This window comes from Saccostrea echinata, unplaced genomic scaffold (assembly GCF_033153115.1).
Source record: "Saccostrea echinata isolate AGI-Se365-2 ecotype Australia unplaced genomic scaffold, CSIRO_AGI_Sech_v1 ptg000054l, whole genome shotgun sequence".
NCBI lineage: Eukaryota > Metazoa > Mollusca > Bivalvia > Ostreida > Ostreidae > Saccostrea > Saccostrea echinata.
The window spans coordinates 52,220,608-52,245,169 of NW_026889803.1; the positions used below are offsets into that span (position 1 = coordinate 52,220,608).

General features: G+C 32.8%; 2 protein-coding genes across 2 annotated transcripts in view; one reads left to right on the top strand and one right to left on the bottom strand.

The window, feature by feature from the left end:
* Positions 1-24,562, bottom strand: part of LOC133171554 (cell division control protein 45 homolog) — a 27,332-nt gene continuing 2,770 nt past the window's right edge. Inside the window, exons 2-18 of the mRNA XM_061306321.1 lie at positions 23,816-23,875; positions 23,556-23,648; positions 23,278-23,372; positions 22,650-22,770; positions 10,198-10,313; positions 10,012-10,060; positions 9,847-9,908; positions 6,612-6,722; positions 5,792-5,983; positions 3,910-4,008; positions 3,530-3,641; positions 3,021-3,076; positions 1,723-1,861; positions 1,397-1,480; positions 735-853; positions 566-642; positions 1-391 (exon numbers count right to left, since the gene is read on the bottom strand). Coding sequence (XP_061162305.1) covers positions 327-391; positions 566-642; positions 735-853; positions 1,397-1,480; positions 1,723-1,861; positions 3,021-3,076; positions 3,530-3,641; positions 3,910-4,008; positions 5,792-5,983; positions 6,612-6,722; positions 9,847-9,908; positions 10,012-10,060; positions 10,198-10,313; positions 22,650-22,770; positions 23,278-23,372; positions 23,556-23,648; positions 23,816-23,875 — 1,650 coding nt within the window. The 3' untranslated portion in view covers positions 1-326. The remainder of the gene's footprint in view (positions 392-565; positions 643-734; positions 854-1,396; positions 1,481-1,722; positions 1,862-3,020; positions 3,077-3,529; positions 3,642-3,909; positions 4,009-5,791; positions 5,984-6,611; positions 6,723-9,846; positions 9,909-10,011; positions 10,061-10,197; positions 10,314-22,649; positions 22,771-23,277; positions 23,373-23,555; positions 23,649-23,815; positions 23,876-24,562) is intronic.
* LOC133171558 (sodium-dependent lysophosphatidylcholine symporter 1-A-like) overlaps positions 14,904-24,562 on the top strand; it is a 20,736-nt gene continuing 11,077 nt past the window's right edge. The window contains exons 1-13 of the mRNA XM_061306324.1: positions 14,904-14,977; positions 15,211-15,375; positions 15,656-15,780; positions 15,939-16,065; positions 16,370-16,448; positions 17,626-17,771; positions 17,988-18,091; positions 18,165-18,288; positions 18,616-18,699; positions 18,801-18,884; positions 19,248-19,360; positions 19,441-19,578; positions 20,680-20,785. Coding sequence (XP_061162308.1) covers positions 14,957-14,977; positions 15,211-15,375; positions 15,656-15,780; positions 15,939-16,065; positions 16,370-16,448; positions 17,626-17,771; positions 17,988-18,091; positions 18,165-18,288; positions 18,616-18,699; positions 18,801-18,884; positions 19,248-19,360; positions 19,441-19,578; positions 20,680-20,785 — 1,416 coding nt within the window. The 5' untranslated portion in view covers positions 14,904-14,956. The remainder of the gene's footprint in view (positions 14,978-15,210; positions 15,376-15,655; positions 15,781-15,938; positions 16,066-16,369; positions 16,449-17,625; positions 17,772-17,987; positions 18,092-18,164; positions 18,289-18,615; positions 18,700-18,800; positions 18,885-19,247; positions 19,361-19,440; positions 19,579-20,679; positions 20,786-24,562) is intronic.

The following is a 24,562-nucleotide window of genomic DNA, read 5'->3' on the forward strand; positions in this document are numbered from 1 at the left end:
TTAACATTATCATCTTTATTTCACAGTCTATATTCAAATATCACAAGTCAAAATATAAATAATGATAAAATTGTACAAATGCATGAAACATCCTAAAACATATATTTAATGTTATCATTGGTAATAAGTTAATTAGCACTTAAATGCTGTTACCCACATTCAGTTTCAGAATGTTTAACATTCTAAAACAACATGTAATTTAAATAGAGTTCTCTCCCTGATTATCCCATCAGTTGACTGAACGTTGGGATAGGCAGCTGTTACTGAAGGCAACACTATACAGACAGGACATTGGACAGTGGAACAAATATTGCCAACTTCTGTTCTCACTGCATCAGACTGATCAATGCATCAAAAAACTTGCTTTTATCCTCTACTTTCATCTCCATTACTATAAAAAGAAAATTGGGTCAGACATAAATATGCGCTATATCAAAAATTATTTTATTTTCTATGAAAATTGAACTTGCTTCTGAATGTTGTAGGAACTGAAGCTTTTAACTTTCTGCTCAACACACATCCATGTTAACTCTCTTTACGTGAGATACTTTGTAAATTTACTTACTGAAAGAATCAAATTGGTCGTGTAAAGTCCTGGAGTTAGTACTAGCTGCTGCTTGTTCAAAAGCCTTCCCAAAGAAACTAAAAAAGGAGTGAAAAATTTTATTTGATAAGAAACAGAGATGACATTAAGAATTCTTTGTCAAAATAAAAACAATGATAAGAAAGATTACTTTTTCCTGTCTTCATCTAGCTGTAAAGGAGGGATGCCTATGACTAATGTTGTTCCTTGTTCCAAATCCAGAGGAGCTCCAAGTACTAATGGAAGGGAACGAGCTTTTTTGTTGCGAGTCTGTGAAAAAAAAATATATCAAACTTAGCAATTCTTTAATCTGGTTAGTTAAAATAATTAGTACAGAATGATATAAACTAAAACTTATATTTCATCAGAATAACTAATATAGTAAAGGAATATGCCTTTATTGAATCGTGATTGTGTACATTAAAATTTGTGATTACGAATTTTCAGTTCATTATACTAATACATGTAAAAAAATATTTATGATACAGAATTTTAATAACTTATATTAGATCGACAAATAGAATGTTAGAAGAACTACAAATAGGACTAGAGCGACAAATGGAATGTTAGAAGGCTACAAATAGGACTAGAGTGACAAATAGAATGTTAGAAGGCTTCAAATAGGACTAAAATAGAGTAACAAATGGAATGTTGGAAGGCTACAAATAGGACTAGAGTGATAAATGGAATGTTAGAAGGCAACAAATAGGACTAGAGTGACAAATGGAATGTTAGAAGGCTACAAATAGGACCAGAGTGACAAATGGAATGTTAGAAGGCTACAAATACAACACCCCCCTCCTTCTCACTTACCACTGAACAATAGGCTTCCAGTGTAAACCTAGCTAGTCTCACAAGGCAGTTTGGTTTGGAAAAGAATTTCACATCCTGAGTGCCCTACAGTTTTAAAGAATGTGTTGATGAACTTTAAATGTTTAATAATATCTTATAATTTCTTAAATCAATTCCTCCACAAAAAATCAAAATGTTAAACTTCACTAAATTCTTAAATCTCTTTTGCAAAGCTCAAAAATTAATCATCCACTACCACTTTCTCATAATGACTATAAATGTTTTTCAATTTAAGGATTAAGGCATGCATGTGAATAGAAGAGTGTCCTTTGTATGTTAACACACACCTCCTGGATGAATGTATAGAGGAATGGGCCTGCAGAGATAACCTGGTGAATATCCAGGAAGGTTTGGACCTGAGCGACCACTGCCTGCAGCTGTTTCCTGGCTAGGTCTATTGCCTTCTCCAAGGACTCCACATTAGACCTATACAAAAGTATGACAGTTAACAATCGCAACAGTCTAAGAAATGTGAATATATATGTATAATTGATCTCAGTTTGAAAAACATTAGTGAATACCTGGCAAATTATAAAACATTCTTTTCTTTCTCGTCAAGTACAAAAAGATAATTTAATCATAATTGAATTTCTTGACTTGAACAAATAAGATAACATAACAAAGCAACAATGAATTGAACTGGCCTCTAACAACAATTCCAATACCCACCTTCATATGTTCAAATGGCTTTGAACAGTATTTCCATGTAGTTTGTACATGTAGTATAATATGAACAGGGACAGACATTAACTTTCAGATTCACTTGCCCTTCGGGCAAGTGATCTCAAACTTTGACTTGTCCGAATGCAAAACTTGGTTGCCCAAAATTAGGAACTTCAAAGAATTTCAGAAGAAAATTATTAATTACTGTAAAGTTATGATAAGTAAAAAGGTGACCAAATACACTACTGTCAATTTGGAAAGTTGAGCTACTTGAAAAAAATTTGATGCTGCATTTGTACATAAATGTATAGCACTGTACTTGTAAATTTAACCTGTTAACACACACTGCCATGCAGCAATATCCCTCCGTTTCCATTTAATAAAATTTATATTTTTAAAAATCATTTTCGGTAGGATCCTTCTGTGAATCGTGATTTTCAGAGATAACTGTGAAGCAAAGCTAAAAGAAGATATTTGATACGAAACATCTTCTTGATCAGGATACATCGTATTCCACTGTACTTATATATTATGTGCGTGAATAAATAATCTAATTTCTTAAAAGAAGTTAACAAAATTTTGTTAGACATAGAACATATTTACTATGAAAGAAAATAACGGACCCGATTATTAAATGAAATGTATAATCCAGAAACACTAGCAAGGTACTCTGAGTGCAAAAACATTTTCAGTCAGGTAAATGGCGGAAATCAAGTGTTCAATTTATTGTTTTATTTATAAATTAATGTAAACTAAGTAAATATATAATTTGTATGAGTAAAAATCACTTGCCCGATCGGACAAGTACATCAACAATTTCACTTGCCCGAAATGAGAATTTACTTGTCCCGGGCAATCGGACAACCGTTAATGTCAATCCCTGATGAACATCTAAAAATGTTAGTTTTATTAATATTAATACCTATTCAAAACATCCAGGGCTTTCAGAAAATTGTCTGTAGGACTGTTCCCTTTTTCCTGCAATCAAATAAAACTTGTCATGAACATAAACTGTTGAGTTGCCAGAGCACGTATATTCCTGTGACGGGTATAATAATGTCACTTCAAACTTATTTGTTGGGGGAGAGTCGGAGGACTAATATTGTTAATCTTCTAGTTTTATCCTCAGGAGTTCTTTGACTATCTTAATGAAACTTCACTACAATAATCACCAAGTATAGTTGCACACGAAACTTGTGAAACTTTTCTATGGCCGCCATTGCCATAGAAAAGGCAGAAGGTCAGTTTGTGGTGACAAAAGCTTGCAGTATGAAAGTTTCTAGCTTTTCATGTCATCATTATCACATACAATCAACTATACAGACTTTTTTAAAACCAGAATTATTGAAAATAAATGCACAACACTATGGGATTCTTGCAGTAGAAACACCTTCTATAGTATATGCATGTACAAACTACAGGCTAACTTACAATAGATTCCAATGTAGCAGAGCAGGCCAGTGTTACATCTGCTGCACACAGTTTGTTTTTAAATCCATACTGGGCATTATATGATGGAATGACAACATCATCTGCAACCAACCTGAAAATTACATGCAAGTCTTTGAAATTTAGCTCACTAAATGTCCATCCCTTTCTTCATGCCCAGCCTTCCTACTTTCAAAGTAAGTGTTCCTCCTTTGACTAGAGACACACATATAAAGTTAATCTACATTTACTTCTTCTAATTCTCCCAAGTTTTGTGATGAGAACGAAAGGGGAAAATATATAATGAAGTGAAACATTCCCTGTATATAGTAGGTTTTTTTCCCCTTCAAAACAGGAGAGTTCGACTAGCAGTTTATAATTACCCATATTTTTCCATGTTTTCCTGTATCATTGCTTTGATGTTTTTCTTCAGAGTGGAATCCATGGCATTGAATTTTTGTTTACATTGTGTCAGAGGTAATCTGCAACAATCATTTTTATGATCTTTTATCAGTTAATGGCTTTGAATTAAACAATAAATAATGCTACTTCATGGAAAAAAATGTTGATATCACATCTAATTATTCAAGAATAACAATTCTGCATTTCTTTTAGAAAATATCAGTGACCCTAAGAAAAGAGAGATAACTCTGGAAATCGGTAAAGCACTTTGATTTCTTCATCTTTTAATAACAATGATTTGTCTAAAATTCTATTCCACGTACCATACTAAAACTGCTTAAATTTTATTCTTACATTTTTATCTCCATTCTGTTAAAAAATTGCCACTATTAAGGTTTTGCCAAAGGTCAACATGTCCAAAAATTTATTTTTACAATAGCTCCAAAACAATGTGAGGTATAAAGTTAAAACTTTTACAGTTTATAAATATATCATTGATTAACAGATAGAAAGTATCACTTGAAATCAAATATTAAAAAAAATTTTTTATTTTTTTTGAGAAAAAAAAAAAAAAATTCAAAAATTTGCATATTTAAAAAAAATGCACCTGATTAATTCTGTCCTTTTAGTGAAAACCTTCAATGCAGAAATAATATATGTTTATCAATGAAAGGCAAGTTGGACGTGAATGGTCTCTGAAAGGCCGTTATTGAAAGCATGACATGTATAAAGAAAAGCACCCTATAAAATGCAATGTACTTTCGGTTTCAAATCTTAACATTTGGACAAAATAAACAGGGAAAACAACTTTCCAGAGGCTATCAAAGTCCAACTTGCCCTTCATTGATCAGCATATGTTGTTTCTGCAATGATGGCTTTCACTAAAAATACGGAATTAATTAGGTGTATTTTTAAAAAATATATGCAATTTTTTTTAAAGAATTTTTCTCGATAAATACTATTTTAAAGTATTTGTTATCAAGTGATACTTTGTATCTGTTAATCAATGATATATTTATAAACTGTAAAAGTTTTAACTTTATAAAGCACATAGTTTTGGAGCTATTGTAAAAATAAATTTTTGGACATGTTGTTAAAGAGAAACTTACAGTAATATAAGATGATCTTTGAAAAATATGCTGCAATTTATTTCCAGCATTTATGAAAATACATGTATGCTTCTTTTCTATCATGTTTGGCATTTATCAAATATTATTTTCCAGCAAAAAATTGAAACTTTTCTGTATTAAGATCTTTCAAAAATTAATCATTAATATCCCAAAAGAAGCTTCTTTCATTTTATAAAGAAAATTTGGGTAAAAACAAGCAACAGACTAAATCTTTGCTCAAGATGTGAAACAGAAAAATTACAAAAACAGTATAGAACAATACAATGCACTTTTTACAGGAGGGGAGTTGACTAGACTCTCTCAAGTATTGAATTCAGTGTTGTAAATGACATATAATGCAAGCATAGGGCTCTTCTAGGAAAATGTATACTGTAACTGCTGTTTGTACATGTACAGTGTATATATTATAATGTTCTAATTTTGAAAATGTTTTTCAAGATAAATGTGTAATATTTAGATCCTGCACACAATCTACCTTCACCTTCCCATGGTGAGAGCGGATTGACAAAAAGTTTTACCTGACTATGGTAGAGGTAACAATAAATTGCCAGAAAAGTACAAAAAAAATTATGCTGGTATGATATGTCAGAAATGCTGAGCATAATGCTGGAAACAAAAAGCAGCAGGAAGATTAAACAAATTTGAAGGCTGGCATTTATCAAGTCTAGTCAAACTTGGTACTTCACAAATTATTTCTTCATTTACTGTCCTTGCAGAAATCCTTCAACCTTACCCCATTTCTGCCAGATACTCATGCAGCCTTTTCTGTCCTTTGAGGGTCCAGATTTTGAATTTACAAGCAGTGCCAACAGAATGACAAATACTCTCAAATAATGACCAATGTCTGTAGAGAGTAAGCAACAGCTCATCCTCGTACGAGATCTTCAGACAGTTCACAGATATCAAGTTGTCATCTTCTTCTCCTCTGTAAAACATTACATATATCTCTAATTTATCTATGGTTCATGAAGCCATCTGTTTTAATACATTGTATAAAAATAATCTTTATCCTTTTTTTTTTAAATACACCAAATAAATATACTGAAATACATGTATTGAATTTATACAATATCTTTTTCTTCAAGCTCAAAGTATTAAAATAATACTTAGAGTAGGCCATAATGTTCATAAACCTTGATTACAATGAATTCAAACTTTAGGATGTTATACTAGTATATCAAGATCCCAACTCAGATATATCTCAAAAGTCAAGGTCACTGATCAAAAAATGTTATGCCATGACTAGTTACAGTTGGTGAAAGGGGAGATAATGTTGATCACTAAGTTTTCGTGACATCTTATTTTTGCAAGGTTGTTGTTTAGTATTTATAAGCGAAACAAAATTTTTCATGAATTTTGGCTATTGCTCTATATTATCTTTATAAATAGAATTATACCCGAATAGGAAATTTTTGAGAACAGATGGTCTCGCATAATTATGTGAAAATAAAGTTCATGAGAATATTTGTTTCTGGTCAGAAAACTACATCTTGATAATAGTGATTGTTATGTACAGAAAAACTCAATTGTTTAATCTTTTCTTGACAACATACCTGTGGTTATGTCTTGACACATGAGCCTGCAATGTGATGATGTCATTTATATACTTGTCCCTGGTTGTTCTGTAGTGAAGAAATTGGTCTGTCACACCCAGTATCGCTAACCTTCAAAATACAAGGCCATACATCACAAGCATACAAAGACAAAATATCTTAAAATTTCTATATCTTTTCGCCATGGTGAGTAAGCACAGAAACTATAGGCTCATAGAAAAAAGTGGCCGAAAATATAGGAAAATTATCAATAATTTCATGGGCACTATAGAAACCTATGAGGCAAGTACACACACCTTGTTCAGGTTGTTATGTGTATACATGTACTTAATATGACACAAAATTTTGTCAAATTTTTGCTTTATATCTTGAGCAACTAATAAAATGTTTACCATCTTTGGGTTCAGAGTGTTGTACAAAATCACTACATACCATTTTATTAGGAATATCATTTGAAAATGCACACTTCTGTGGGGTCTAGCAAATAGCATAAATTCCAGCTGTACTGATTATATTTATTTCATCTGTATTGATGATAATATTAACTTAAACTAATACTCAGAAGTCAAAGCAATAAATTATTGGCAGATATTTTTCCCCAAACCCTACTGTTCCTTTTCATCACTTAAAAAATCCCCCCCCCCAAGCACTTAAAAAAACCACATAAACAAGAGGCCCAAGGGCCTTGAATCGCTCTTCTGATAAACTGTACAACCTATCACTTCTATTTGAAGCCTCTAAGTATCCTGTATACACACATTTAGATAAAGCCTGAAATTCCAAAGGTAGGTCATCATGACCTTAATTTTAGATGAAACACTCTAAGAACCTAAGATGATTCTAAGCCAATTATTATCTGAGAGTAGGTCATGGTGACCTACTTATCACTTCCCTGAGGACCCAAGATGCATCAACTAAGTTTGATGATTCTAAGCCAATTAATACCTAAAATATTTTTAAAATTATAACCATAAAATTTCAAAAGTAGGTCACACAGTGACCTACTTTTCAGATGACATACTTTGAGGACCCAAGATGCATCGACTGATGAAGTTTGATGATTCTAAGCCAATAAGTACCTGATATATTTAAATAAAGCCAAAAAATTTCAAAAGTAGGTCACAGTGACCTACATTTCAGTCAACTTACTCCGAAGACCCAAGATGCATCAACTGGCAAAGTTTGATGATTCTAAGCCAATTAGTACCCGAAATATTTCATTATAGCCATATAAATTGAAAAGTAGGTCACGGTGACCTACTTTTCAGTAGAAGTACTCCGAGGACCCAAGATGCTTCAACTGACAAAGTTTGATGATTCTAAGTCAAATAGTAACCTGAAAATATTAAATACAGCCATAAAATTTCAAAAGTAGGTCACAATGACCTACTTTCCAGTTGTCATACTCCAAGGACCCGAGATGCATCAACTGATAAAGTTTGATGATTCTAAGCCAATTTGTACTTGAAATATTTAATTAAAGCCATAAATTTTCAAAAGTAGGTCACGGTGACCTACTTTTCAGTCGACCTACTCCGAGGACCCAAGATGCATCAACTGACAAAGTTTGATGATTCTAAGCCAATTAATACCCGAAATATTTAATTATAGTCATATAAATTGAAAAGTAGGTCACGGTGACCTACTTTTCAGTCGATTTACTCCGAGGACCCAAGATACATCAACTGACAAATTTTGATGATTCTAAGCAAAATAGTACCTGAAAAAATATTAAATACAGCCATAAATTTCAGAAGTAGGTCAAGGTGACCTACTTTTCAGTTGTCATACTCCAAGGACCCAAGATGCATCAACTGACAAAGTTTGATGATTCTAAGCCTCTTAATACCTGAAAATATTTAATTAAAGCCATAAATTTTCAAAAGAAGGTCACAGTGTCCTACTTTTTAGTCGACTTACTCCAAAGACCCAAAATGCATCAACTGACAAAGTTTGATGATTCTAAGCCAATTAGTACCCGAAATATTTAATTACAGTCATATAAATTGAAAAGTAGGTCACGGTGACCTACTTTTCAGTCGATTTACTCCGAGGACCTAAGATACACCAGATAAATTTTGATGATTCTAAGCCAAATAGTATCCTAAATATATGAATATAGCCATAAAATTTCAAAAGTAGGTCAGGGTGACCTACTTTTTAGTTGAAGTTTTTCGAGGACCCAAGATGCATCAATTTACAAAGTTTTAAGATCATAGGCCTTAAAATTTTCAAATTATGCCTCTAAAACGCTTTGAATTCGAATGCCTGCAAAGTTCAAAAAGTAGGTCAGTCTGACCTACTTTTTAATTAATATGTTTTATGGCCCCAAGATGCATCATCTTACAAGATTTAATGATTCTAAACCTCTCAGTATTCAAATTAATGACCTTAGTTGTTTTGAAAAAGATTAGCCATAAAATTCAAAAAGTAGGTCAAGGTGACCTACTTTTTAGTTTTGACATACTCCGAGGACCCAAGATGCATCAACTGACAAAGTTTGATGATCATAGGCCTTAAATTGTTCAAAATATGCCTCTTAATCAGTTTGAAAAAGAATGGTTGCAAAATTTAATAAGTAAGTCAACATGACCTACTTTTGAGTCAACATGATATGAGGTCCTTATATGCATCAACTGACAAGATTTGATGATCCTAGTCCTTATAGTAAGCAAAATATCAACATTTTAATAAAATGTAATTTTTGGTCTACTTTGAAGTGACCTTGAGACCACACCCTTTGCCCCAGGGTGATGCCTTGAACAATTTTTAATCTACAACATATCCTCATCCTTTTGTGCAAGTTTGGTGATAATCTGCCCACTGGTTCTAGCAACCAGTTCTTTTGTTTCTATTTTCCTAATTATCTCCCCTTGTTTAAGGGTCACAACCCTAGTTTTAGTATAAATGGGAGACCTTGGGCCAAGGATACCCTGTGACAAATTTGATAATAATTGGCCAAGGGGTTCTTGAGTTATGGCCCATATTCTAAAAAGTTTACGCACACCGCAGAAATGGCCATAGCATTAGCTCTTTGAGCCTTTGGCTCAGAAGAGCTAAAAACATAACCCCTCACCCACTTTTAAAAAAAAATCAAACAAAAAAAAAACACGCATAAAAAAACATAACAAAAATATTTCTAATACTTTTAGGTTGCTAAAAACTTTACATTAAAAATTTACTGGCTCAAAATAATTCAGCAGTTTCTGAGTACATGTAATTCTAAATCCCCTACCATAACAAGTCATTGGTGTCTTTAGACATCTTCCATGCCAGCTCAAACATGATAAAAGCTGCCTAAATATAAAAAAAAAAAAAATTGGTTGAAATCAAATATGAAGCATAATGGCTGATTTTTCTAATTACTGATTTCTGCAACACAGATAAATGTAATACTTACTGATGTGCCAAAAGTTGAGAATTGTGTGTATTCAAATAAAATCTTTGTTCTGAAACAGAGATATTTTTTATTTTAAAACTACTTGATTCATGTAAAATTTAAACCTGCCATCTTGTCAAACATCAAACATGAATATCACTGAAGTAGTAATTAATATGTTCACAAGTCGAAATGTGGACAGAGTACCTATTTTCTTCCCAGAGCCGCCTTTCTCTGCGCTTCTCAATGGAAGCGTCATCGAATCTCCGTCTTTTTCCTGACCTCTCTGAGTCATCACTGTCATTGCCAGAGTCGTCATCTGACTGGAAAAAAATAACACCTGTAATTTTTTTTCTGAAGTTGGAGAACATTTACCCTGCACACAGAGCTTACCTTGCTAATTTCTGTCAACTGTTTTAATATTAGAATATTAGTGCTCACCGAGTTAGTGAATGCAATATATAGGAAAAGATGGACTTCATGTAATGAAATTCTAGAGGTTTTTTAAAGAGACACTGTGACGGACAAACAGGAAAATCGACAAAAGTAGAATTTTTGCAAGACACGTGCAAATTTTATTCAATTCTTGAAAGCATTAGGTTTCAGAACCAAAAAAATATAAGTAACTAGAAATATGTCCATAGGACATGAATGCCCCGCCTAGGGTATATTAGTAATGCAACATTTTAACACAAATTGAGAAAAGTGAGGTCAAGGTCAAAGGAAAGGTCAAGGTGAAAATATTGATGCAGTTGAATAGCTTACATTAGTATGTATCAGCATATGAAATTTGACACAAATTTAAGAAAAGTGAGGTCAAGGTCAAATGAAAGGTCAAGGTAAAAAAATGTTGATGCAGTTGCATAGCTCTCATCAATATGTATCAGCATATAAAGTTTGACACTCATTTAAGAAAAGTGAGGTCAAGGTCAAAGGAAAGGTCAAGGTCAAAAAATGTTGATGCAGTTGAGTAGCTCTCATCAGTATGTATCAACATATGAAGTTTGATAACACTATCTTGAATGGTATCTTTAAAACTGAGCTAAAAACTTATTTAAGAAAAGTGAGGTCAAGGGCAAAGGAAAGGTCAAGGTAAAAAATATTGATGCAGTTGAATAACTTACATCAGTATGTATCAACATATGAAGATTGATTACACTATCTTGAATGGTATCTTTAAAACTGAGCTAAACACTAATTTAAGAAAAGTGAGGTCAAGGTCAAAAGAAAGGTCAAGGTCAAAAAATGTTGATGCAGTTGAATAGATCTCATCAGTATGTATCAGCATATGAAGTTTGATAACACTATCTTGAATGGTATCTTTAAAACTGAGCTAAACACTAATTTAAGAAAAGTGAGGTCAAGGTCAAAGGAAAGGTCAAGGTCAAAATGTTGATGCAGTTGCATAGCTCTCATCAATATCTATCAGCATATGAAGTTTGATAAAAATATCTTGGATAGTTTCTTTGAAACTGAGCTTTGAACAGAGCTAAACGCAAAGTGTGACGGAAGGACAGACGGAAGGACAGAAGGACGGAAGACGGACATGACAAACACTATATGCCCCGGCCATATTCCTGGCGGGGCATAAAAATAATTTTAGTTTGCCCCAACACGAAAATATTGCTTCACTTCTTCCTCTTTAAGGTACGCATGCGCAGAAAAGTTGAAGAAGTTACCATGGTATCAATACCATAGATGTAAATGTCGGATGACTGAGAATTTTGATAAAATCTTCAAAAAAAGATGATCAGAACTTATTCCTCACTTTTGATTGCTCCAATTCAATGTTGTTTACAAGTTTCAAGCTAGAAATAAAAGACACATGACCTTGACCTTGACATTGACGATAACAACCACGCCATAGATACAACTTTTCTTTTTCTGGCACTTACATTTTGCAGTTTTTCTTGCTTTTACCGTGCAGTTGAGATCTCAAAACTTCGCCTTATTCATATTTCTCATAAATCTTTAGCTTTATGATATAATTTTCTTACAAGAAACACATGATATTGACTCACTCTGTAACTTAAAATGCACTTTTTCATGAACAAAGACTATATATATAAAGTATAAAAATAGGAATGATACTACATGTATATGCATACAATATCTCACAGTAACAAATGCTTCAAAACATTTCTACCTATAATATAAAACTCATCCAGTTCAAACATGGATATAGTGTTTTGGGGGATACAAGGTAAAATTCTTAACAAATTAATTCCTTGTAAAATTTTAAAGTTACTTAACAAACTCTGATATCATACAAATTTATGAAAAATAGTGAACTAACTCTGTGTCCAGTAGAGGTAAACTAGAAATATGTCCATAGGACATGAATGCCCTGCCGAGGGTATATTAGTAATGCAACATTTTAACACAAATTGAGAAAAGTGAGGTCAAGGTCAAAGGAAAGGTCAAGGCGAAAAAATATTGATGCAGTTGAATAGCTTACATCAGTATGTATCAGCATATGAAGTTTGACACTAATTTAAGAAAAGTGAGGTCAAAGGTCAAAGGAAAGGTCAAGGTCAAAAATTGTTGATGCAGTTGAAAAGGTTACATCAGTATGTATTAGCATATGAATTTGATAAAAATATTTTGAATGGTTTCTTTAAAACTGAGCTAAACACCAATTTAAGAAAAGTGAGGTCAAGGTCAAAGGAAAGGTCAAGGTCAAAAAACGTTGATGCAGTTGAATAGTTCTTGTCAGTATGTATCAGCATATTAAGTTTGAAACTAATTTAAGAAAAGTGAGGTCAAAGGATAAAGTGAGGTCAAAGGAAAGGTCAAGGTCAAAAAATGTTGATACTGTTGAATAGCTCTCATCAGTGTGTATCAGCATATGAAGTTTGTTAAAAATATCTTGAATTGTTTCATTAAAACTGAGCTAAACACTAATTTAAGAAAAGTGAGGTCAAGGTCAAGAGAAAGGTCAAGGTCAAAAAATGTTGATGCAGTTGAATAGCTTCATCAGTATGTATCAACATATGAAGATTGATTACACTATCTTGAATGGTATCTTTAAAACTGACCTAAACACTAATTTAAGAAAAGTGAGGTCAAGGTCAAAGGAAAGGTCAAGGTCAAAAAATGTTGATGCAGTTGCATAGCTCTCATCAATATCTATCAGCAAATGAAGTTTGATAAAAATATCTTGAATTGTTTCATTAAAATTGAGTTAAACACTAATTTAAGAAAAGTGAGGTCAAGGTCAAAAGAAAGGTCAAGGTCAAAAAATGCTGATGCAGTTGAATAGATTACATCAGTATGTATCAATATCTGAAGTTTGATTACACTATCTTGAATGGTATCTTTAAAACTGTGATAAACACTAATTTAAGAAAAGTGAGGTCAAGGTCAAAAGAAAGGTCAAGGTCAAAAAATGCTGATGCAGTTGAATAGCTTACATCAGTATGTATCAACATCTGAAGTTTGATTACACTATCTTGAATGGTATCTTTAAAACTGTGATAAACACTAATTTAAGAAAAGTGAGGTCAAGGTCAAGAGAAAGGTCAAGGTCAAAAAATGTTGATGCAGTTGAATAGCTTCATCAGTATGTATCAACATATGAAGATTGATTACACTATCTTGAATGGTATCTTTAAAACTGACCTAAACACTAATTTAAGAAAAATGAGGTCAAGGTCAAAGAAAACGTCAAGGTCAATAAATGTTGATGCAGTTGCATAGCTCTCATCAATATCTATCAGCATATGAAGTTTGATAAAAATATCTTGAATAGTTTCTTTGAAACTGAGCTTTGAACAGAGCTAAACGCAAAGTGTGATGGAAGGACGGAAGACGGACATGACAAGCACTATATGCCCCGGCCATATTCATGGCGGGGCATAAAAATAACGAAATTTACTTGTGGGGGGGGGGGGGGGGGGGAGGGGATATACAAAGATCCCACAATTTTTAATATTAAACTGACATTATTTTTCTCAAGTATTCATATTTGAAATTCATCAGAAAACTTCAAAACTCAAAGGTATTTTACTTTCAATACTTCCCTGAGCGTATTCAGTAGTCATACTTGGAAAAAAAAAAAACATCTATATTGCCAATTCGCTTTAAGGAATTTGTTATACAGATATAAAGTATTATGGACAGCACTCGTTCACTTATCCCGGACGAGTGAAAATGGACTGAGGACAAGTGGATGTCATAATCTGCCTGTCCCATATGATGAGTAAAATTTTTGGCATGAAAATTTTCTTCTGTTTATATTTGGTGATAATGTCAAGAAATGAAACAAAAAGCCTCCAGATTTGCCAAAACTTAGATCTGAATTAAAACAAATATCATATGCACAACATGCAGACACAGTTTGAGAAAAACTTAAAACAAACTTTAATTTTTTTTTTATTATTTGGCAAAAAGCAAGCTTTACAAAAGACAAGTAAAATCATCATGGGGATGTGTGGATACGATTTCAAACTCTTCCCCTGGGACGAGTGGTCACTGAATTTTTTTCTTACCCTGATGAATACATTGAAGTAAATTCTCAGGTCCAAAGGAGTTTAACTTTGTATCAGTTTGCTTCATTAAACATCGGTCTTTTTTCATTTACCTTTGTCATTAAATTTTAACAACTTAATTTACTTTCATAGCTATAAAACAGGACTCCCAGGAGTGGAGGATTATTTCTGGAGTTAAAATCCAAGCCTATGTAAACAGAATTAAATACACAACACTACATAAATGGACTATATTCGTATTCATTAAAAAATAATGACTGTACATTTAAACTTTTGATCTTAGTGTGTGTTACCTTATGATAACTATAGTGATAACAGTTATTGATAGTCAGCACATGTTATCTAGGGTACGATGGATATCTGCACACTGTTCCAATGTGTGAATTGTTAATACAAGGATAAAAAAATTGTTGTATAATACATATGCAATGCAAGAAAACTGTGAATTGGTGAAGCCATGCAGAGTTACATAGAGAATGTATAGGCATAACTATAAGGTAAGAGCCATCAGGTCCTTTTTAGCATCTGTATTATGTTCACACATTTAATGTTAGTTCATTTGATGTTTTAAGTCCAAAATTACATTCAAAAACATTCAGTGAATAATCAGTGAGTTTGAACAAGATGAATTCAATAGAATCACAGGAAATTGTTTTTCACTACAATGTTAATCTAATCCTAACATGCATTTTGTACAAGATGAACACCTTTCTGCATTATTTCTGACCAGATCAATGAAGACATGGAGTCTGCTAATGCAGATGAATTATGGGAGAAGTCACATGGACTTCCAGTTTGGAGGAAAATCTGTTTTGCAGTTGGTGGAATTCCATATCAAATTACAAGCACAGTGTTAGGATTTTTCATGAGTATATTTCTCCTTGAGGTGGCTCAGGTATTGGTGAATTTTAAATTTATAAAAATTGAAAAAAATATTTATCAATTAGTCTTTTTTTTAAATTAGGTATAGTCGAAAATACTCAAGTATAGTCTTTATCACTTAGCACTATCATATGACACAAATGTTACAAACTTGGTAAGAAATTTTGATAAATTTAGCAATTTCAAAGAATCCAGTACCAAAGTGCTGTGAAAGTTCTGCATGTGAATTGTGCCCTGTAACGTATTCTTATATTCACAAAACTATACATAATCTCTTTGTTGCTGCTGAGCAGGTTCAGCCTGCCTATGTGTCAGTCATTGTTTTTGGAGGGAAACTGTGGTATGCTATGACTGATCCTATCTGTGGTTACCTTGTCAACAGGACTAAACCAACCTCATGGGGCATATACAGACCATGGTAATTTCTATGTATATTTTACTACAATGAAATTGATTTTCCTCTGAAATTCAAATACCAAAATCAAAGCTTTTACTTTGTTTGACCTATCCCAGTACATGTATATCTGTGTAATTCAAGAATAAGCAGTGAAATACCATGATGATTTCTCCCACTAGGATTTTGCTGACCACCCCCTTTGCCTGTGTGACCTATCTTTGTTTCTGGGCTGTACCAGACTACAACGAGGAGGGTAAATTGGTGTGGTACCTGACATTCTACTGTCTGTTTCAAGGGTTCCTCTCTGTAAGAATTCACTTTACATATCTTAAATGCAGTGCCACACTTAATATTTATAAATTGCATTTGATAGTTTTGCATGTGTTGCTGAAAGTTCCTTGTTTAGCAATTCAATGCAATTAGAAAAACATTTTTCATTCATATATATTCATAATTAAAGTGTAGTTTAGTATGTATGGTGAATTCCGTCAATCAGAACTTCAATTACTTGCATTTTGAAATCAAGCAGTATTGCTATGATAAATCAAAGAGAAATGTTGTAGTATACGTGTCACACCTCTGCTGACTGTGCATATTTTTTTTCTAACAGGGGGTCCATGTGCCCTACACATCCATGACAATGAGTATCAGTACCAGTCAGCAGGACAGAGACTCAATAACAACTTACAGTAAGACATCCTGTAAACATCAGAAATAACAACTTACAGTAAGACATCCTGTAAACATCAGAAATAACAGCTTACAATAAGATATCCTGTAAACATCAGAAGTAACAACTTACAGTAAGACATCCTGTAAACATCAGAAATAACAGCTTACAGTAAGACATCCTGTAAACATCAGAAATAACAGCTTACAATAAGACATCCTGTAAACATCAGAAATAACAGCTTACAGTAAGATATCCTGTAAACATCAGAAGTAACAACTTACAGTAAGACATCCTGTAAACATCAGAAATAACAGCTTACAGTAAGACATCCTGTAAACATCAGACATAACAGCTTACAGTAAGATATCCTGTAAACCACAGAAATGACAATAACAGTAAGATATACTATAAACCACAGAAATAACAGCTTACAGTAAGACGTGTAAACCACAGAAATGAGAATAACAGTAGGATATCCTATAAACCTCAGAAATAACTTACATTAAGACATTCTGTAAACCACAGAAATGACAACTTACAGTAAGACATCCTGTAAACCACAGAAATTAGACTCAAATAACAACTTACAGTAAGACATTCTGTAAACATCAGAAATAACTGCTTACGGTAAGACATCCTGTAAACCACAGAAATAACAGCTTACAGTAAGATATCCTATAAACCACAGAAATAACAACTTACAGTAAGACATCGTGTAAACCACAAAAATAAAAACTTATAGTAAGATATCCTGTAAACCACAGAATAACATTTACAGTAAGATACCCTGTAAACCACAGAAATAACACAGTAAGATATCCTGTAAACCAGAACTAACAACTTACGGTACGATATCCTATAAACCACAGAAATAACTTACACATGTAGTAAGATATCCTGTAGACCATAGAAATTTCAACACTTTGCTTCACTGTGAATTTTGTTTTATACCCTTCTCTATCTCTTAATAAAACCTATACAAATTGGTTATTTATACTTCAGTTTATTTAAAAGTATAAGTAATTCACATAAACTTATTCAAATGATTTTTAATACAAGAAATCTAATATCACTTTTTTACTTCCTAAATTCATAGATCCAGATTCTGTCTTGAATTAATTAATTGCAACTGAATCATCAAGTGTTGCATATCCTCTTAAAAACTACTTTTTAATCCTCTTTTATTAACCTAGGAATGGTTGCTGAAGCCATTGGGGTTATGACTGGGGTGATTATTCAAGGTCATTACATCAAAAAGCATAGAACAGCTGGAGCATGCAACAAATTATCTGGGTCAATGAATTTTACAATGTCAACAAACAACAACTTAATAAAGCAGGTATTATGCCAATAATTACAATCCTGTACTCACTCAATTCTACAAATATCTCAATGATGCTGCTTGTGCACCTTTTAAAACATGTCTTTTTGAACAACTGAAACCAACCATTCTTCTGTTTCAGATTGCAATAAAATTTTTAAAATACCATCTTTAATGAAAACGATTCATTTAGAAATCATATATCTAATTTTCTATACTTGTATAATTCTGCAGATAACTTCATACCATGATGCATCTGTGACTATAGTTAGTCTTTACATTGCCTGTATCCTTGTTTGTTTCTATGGTACAAAGGAACACAAAGGCAAGTTGATTAAAACAACCAAATCACAGATTAATTTGCATAAACATTATTCAAACTTATCTCTTACAAATCAATACTGAGATATTTTTTCTTTCAGTCAAACAAGTGATGATGGGAGATGGTTTCTTTAGAGGATTACGGAAAGTGTTGTTTTTCCGGCCCTACCTGAAGTTATCTATGTCTGTTTTATTTTTGTCTGTAGCAATCTCAGTAGGTAGATATTTAAACTCACTGCTGAACCTGAGTACTTTTTAGAGGCTTAAATTGATATATCTTATTTAAATACCAGGTATACCCTATAATTCTGTAGAACGTTATAACAATTTAAATGCCTAAATACTTGCAAGTTCGAAGTCTCACATCGTAAACACGTTTGTTAAATTGTCATCTTAATCCATATATCCATGGTATTGCAATTAGCATTCTATCCCATTTAATATTTTGAACGTAGTTTTAAGCATTTTGGAGTATTTTCTTGCTTAAAAAAAAAACAAACAATTGCAATCGGTCAAGTCCAGCAACTGACCATTTTTCCAGATCACTCAAGGAAACTTGGCTCTGTTTTGTACGTATTCTCTTGGCATGGGCAAATATTTCTCCACATTCATCACCATCATCATGGTAAGTATATATATGTACAAATAATTGTGTCACCTTTTACAGGTTTTAATCAATGAGCCTATAGTCATACAATAAAAACTTCTTTTAAAACATATTTAAAGGCCTCCACCATCTGCAGTCTACCAGTCTGGCATTTTATACAAGTGAAAATTGGCAAGAAGAGAACTTTTGCTGCTGGAATGTTGGTAAGCATCTTGAGAGTGGATCTTTAAAAAAGGCATCACATCTCAGCAAATCTGGCACATAGAAATTTTATGTGTATGCCACATATTCAGATGAAATAAAGTTACTAATTACTACTATAAATTACCAAATTTTTGCTACACCTTATTTTCCTGAGATGACCATTTGGTATTTTTTAGCGAGACATAATTTTAATGAACTTCAGATATTGTTCTATATAATCTTTAGTACAAGGTACTAGAAATATACGCAAGAATTAAATTTTCGTGAGGAGACAGTCTCGCATAAATACGCAAAAATAAAGTTCTAACGAACAAAAAGTGATTGACAGTATTTTCATCTGGTCAATGTTTTTCTCTTTCCAGATGTTTATCCCTGTATTGCTATCACAGCTTTACCTCCGTGACAGCTTTCTTGTTTACACTATCATCTTGGTTTTCGCTGGACTGAGCATTGCAGTCTCACTTCTCCTACCATGGTATACAGAGTTATCTCCCTTCCACTATCAATCAAGTTATCATTTTTTTCCTTGCGTAACTTTTCTTATCTCTTTCCCAGGTCCATGCTTCCTGATGTCATAGACGAGTTTTATCTCACACACGGAGAACACAAGGATGCCATTTTCTACTCCTTTTACGTTTTCCTCAACAAACTGGCCACAGGGTTATCAGTAGCTTCTTCTCAGTTGGCTTTAAAGTAAGTTTGCTGCACAGTACTTTTTAACTTCTATAGATTGAGAACAAGTTTAAAAGTATTTAAGTCTGCTTCTTTAATTTTGGTTCCTTAATTTCCTATATTTAACTTGTAGTGTGAATCAACTACAGGTGACTCTCGATGGCTCGAACTCCGATCTCTCGAAGTTCTCAATCTCTTGAAGTGAACCTCCAGTCATGTTTTTTTCCTCTATATAACTAAGCAAATTTACTTCCGATCTCTCCAACTTCCGATCTCTCGAAGTTCTCTATCTCTCGAACCAAGACCTGAGTCCCGTTACACACATTTCATTGTTTTTTACTCTCTATCTCTCGAAGTTCTGATTGCACCTGTGTACACGCCAATCAAGCGTAAAATTAATGCAGCTTGGACCTACCTGGATAACAGTGAACGCCTGGGGCTGGCATGGAGGTGTTAATTGGGTGTTTACATAGATGACACTTTACCTGTAAGGATCTGAGTGTTGATATAATTAATTCTTTATTGGTTATAATTGCTAAATTATAAACAAATTGTTTCGCAACATATTTTGACTTGACAACGACACGATCATTTTTAGAAAATAATTTAAGAGACGTCAATAATATTCCATAGATTATGAAGCTTTATTAGAGTCTAAATAATCCCAGTATGACAAACTTTGCACAAGAATTGATTACCGATTTAATACGAGAATTCTAGTGAAGGACCCGATCAAGCCCGGCGCCGTGGGGTAGACACACCGACGATTGCTATTCAGGTTTCATGTAATCATGAAATGAGAACAAATAAATAGTGATACTTAAAGAGATTGTTTTATTTATTCAAAATACGATCATTGCTGTTGAAATCAAGTGAATTACCTGTAAAATACGAATGAAAATGTGCTATGATATTATCAACATATACTTCCGGTATTATAATAGTAGAACAATGATGATCGAAACTGAAAATTCCGAATTTTATTCACTTTCTATCTCTCGAACCCTTCAATCTCTCGAACTTTTCTTGCGGTCCCTTGAACTTCGAGAGATCGAGAGTCACCTGTATGTTGCATAGATAAAATAAAATGATTATGTGAGTATAATTTTTTTCTCATTTCAGATATGGTGGATACAAAGTTGGGGACTGTGAACAACCCCCCAGTGTGGGACACGCCCTGAGGTATCTTATGATCCCAGGCCCCATTATTGCTGTGGTGATTGCTTTAGTGTTCCTGGCTCAGTATCCAATCAGTGATAAGAAAGATCGACTCAAATGACAGGAAATACTGTGAAATCATTCAAACTTCCTGAAGTTAACACAACTAGACTTACTGAAAATACAGCTGACATTGACTCAGATTTACTGAAATAGTAACTGTTAAAGTTTAATATAAAATTACAAGTAAACTGTATCATACAACTGTATGATATACATGTAGAACTGATATTCATCAAGGACTTCATGTGATATTTTCATTTTGATGTACCTGACAATTGTGTTCACATCCCATGACAAAGGCAAAACTCATAATTTTTATACATATATATTATGCAATATGTATAGATCTATTCATGCATTTGCAAGATAAATGTGCAATATTGTTGGTGAATAAAGTAAATTAAGTAATATAAAATATGTTGATAATGGATATTATAATGCATTTCAAAACAGTACAAAATAAATAAATAAAATTATTTCCAGACTTACACACATGTATTTAAATCAAGCTTTCAATTTTAATATGATTGCTTATACCTCTATCTGTACAAAACAGAAATACAAGGATAAAGCAAATCAACAGTCAAAATTATTTCTGACATTACATCCAAATCATGCTTTATGTGCATGCCTCTGACTGACTGACTCATATTTGTACTCAAATCAGTGCTGTGCATGTACATGTAATATACAATGTTATAGTGATATTTAAAAATAGATTTAAATTGTGGATTTACACTGATCTGTATGTGTGAATTAATTTCACCAAGTTAAATTGTTGTACATTGGTGGGAATAAATTCATTACTTTAATAGTCATTAAGTAGTGGAATGCTGGATCTTAATCAAAATTTAACTTTCCTGACATTAATCTTACTAAACCCTGTAAACTTATTTACTACATGAATCTGCCAATAAAAATGTTCACTTCATAATACTTAATTACTTGTTACAAGTGGTAGACATGTAAGCTCATTTGCTATAGGCATTGGTTTTGGATGTTTTCGCAGTAGGAGTATTTCTAGCTCAACTTTTTTAAAGAAAGATATAATTAGTATAAAATGTACATTTTTTTTATGCTCAAGACATTTCTGATAGATGTCAGTTTGGTTTCCATACATTTATCTCCACATGTATAACAGAATGAGATGCTTTTCCCAGGGGTAGACAAATAGAATTTGTCAGTACTTGCCCTCAGACAGGTTACCATCGTAAAATTACTTGTCCTACCAAAAAAATGCTTGCCCCACCTTTTTCTTAAATAACACAAAACTAAAACATTATCATTAACATTTAGGACCAACCCTGACCCAAAATCACTAACTCTCCCACGGAGAAATTAAGGGGGAAATTTCTGATTCTAGGGAGACTTCCTAGCATCTGTACTGTGCACTGATTATTAAACTTAAAATTTTAAATACATGTACATGTCAATGTATATACATAAACATGTACTTATACACTTCCATGTATTTTTTAAATGAAAATACACCTGTATCTACATTAAAACACTCCTGAATGTCGATTAAGGGTTCAACTTCACGACTTCAACTTTTTTGACATGACATTGATACCTGCCGTGTTCTACTTCTGATGTATATTTTACCAAGACATGAATGGGCAATTCTAGAGGAGTTCCTACCGAGTGTTCAATGTAGTGGTCAACTGCATCAAAAATAGATATTCTGCTGTGATTCATTATATTTTAACAGCGCTAAAACAAAACAGCATTTGAGTATATGATTTTTTGTTAACTGGAAAAACACTTGTCCGCAGGCAGGTACCAGTTATCAAATAACTTGCCCACCAAACGAAATTGGTTGTCCCGGGCATCGGGCAATGCTATTTGTCTAGCCCTGCTTTTCCTATTACCTGCTCTTCTCTGAAGACTGTGTCATATTCTGGAATTGGGTTGTCATCAAAATCATCCTCCTTCATCAGTAGCTTGACTTGAACTGCATTGAACACATTGTGTACATCTACTGGTCTGTGGCTAAACAATATAGGGAAATGAAACATGTTCTGTAATCCAACAAAAAGAAACATGGAAAATGGTATTTGTTTTGTGTCTTTAATTTATTGCCTTGGACATTGTAAATCAGTTGTTTTGATTTTTTTAAATAATACCATATAGGCAGAAATTTTAGTGAGGATTCAATTTTGGCATTTTTAGCAAGGGTGTTGAGATCGCTAAAATTTAATATCGCTAATAATTTATTCCACATCAGAAGTTATCGTTATCTTGCTATGCACCATAAAATCGCTAAAATTACTTCTCGCTAAAATTGAATACTGATTTTTAAGGACAAATTGCTAAATTTGCGTCTCGCTAAAAATTCCACTTATACAGTATAACACTCCTCATTTCCAGCCCTAACATACATGTAAGACTATGATTTTCAAGACCAGAATACATATACTAAATTAGTGGTACTACTTTGAGTAGTTGGCAATCAAGGACTAAAATGTTACAGTCTCGACATGATTTGAAGTCTTTTACCTGTCACAAATATAGAAACAGACACAATCTTCTGGTTGTAGAACATCTACCACATCAATAGAGGCACCACAATTTATCATCAACACATGTCGCACCTACAGAGGATCCTCAACATTAGCTTAAAATCACCAACAAAACAAAAAATCTAAAGAATTACATTACAAACCATCAAAACATAATCATTTCTGTAAAACAAACATTTTTCTCCTTTTATATACAATGTAAATTGCAGTGTACTGCTGCTATGAATTTTAAGTTATAACTGGATGTAGACAAACCCCTTCTGAGTTTTCTATATAAGCTTGCTGTAAGTTTTCTTTTCCTGTCACTGGGACAATGGTGTAAAGAATCTGATCGGACTGGAATAAACACTAGAAAACAGCACAAGTAAGTCAAAACAATGAATCTAAAAGTCATGGCAGATAAAAGGATAAAATGGAAACTGGAAATCAACATTAATTTGGAATTTTTTTTTTTTTTATAATTTATCTCTTTTATGTAAGAGTTTATAGAAGTATCTTTTGAATACTGTGCTTACCTGTAAAATTTTACACGCACAAAGAGCATCTACATCAAAGGCCACCAGTACCAAAACTCGCTTTAAATGATAAAATATAAGAATTATACAGTGTATATTGCCTAATCTGACACCCGAGCAATCTGTTTCACTGTGAAGTCCAAGAATTTTTACTGTTTTCTCTATTCTTTTACAATCCGACACCCTGTCTATTCTGACATAAAATTGTCTCCCAGTGCATGTCGGATTAGACAAGTTTCATTACAAATTTTTATGCTGCTTCATGATATAAATTTGAACATCGCCTACATAAACAGTCCGTCAGAAATTTTCTACTTTCATTTTTCAATGATTTTTGTGCTGTAACCTTTTTAACATGGAACATCCATCCGATACTTTAAATGACTTGTAACATATTACTTCCTTTGATTACCGCCAAAAATATAGAATGCAATAGGATTTATTTAATAAATTATTAAACAATTCAATTCAATTCGTTTATTGACCAATTAAGGGCCCTCATGGGGCAAAAAGAATGTACATTGTTAAAATGTATATAATGATTATGATCATACACACGAAATACAATATACATACACATAAGAGGGAGAGAATTGCTTGATTGATAGAAAAGACATACAAGTAGGGGAATACCCAAAATATTTTATATGAACATAAGACTTGTTTTATAGGTATATATACAGTACATCATATATATATGCATACATTACTAAACCATCATACTTTTACATAATTAATAATAATAAT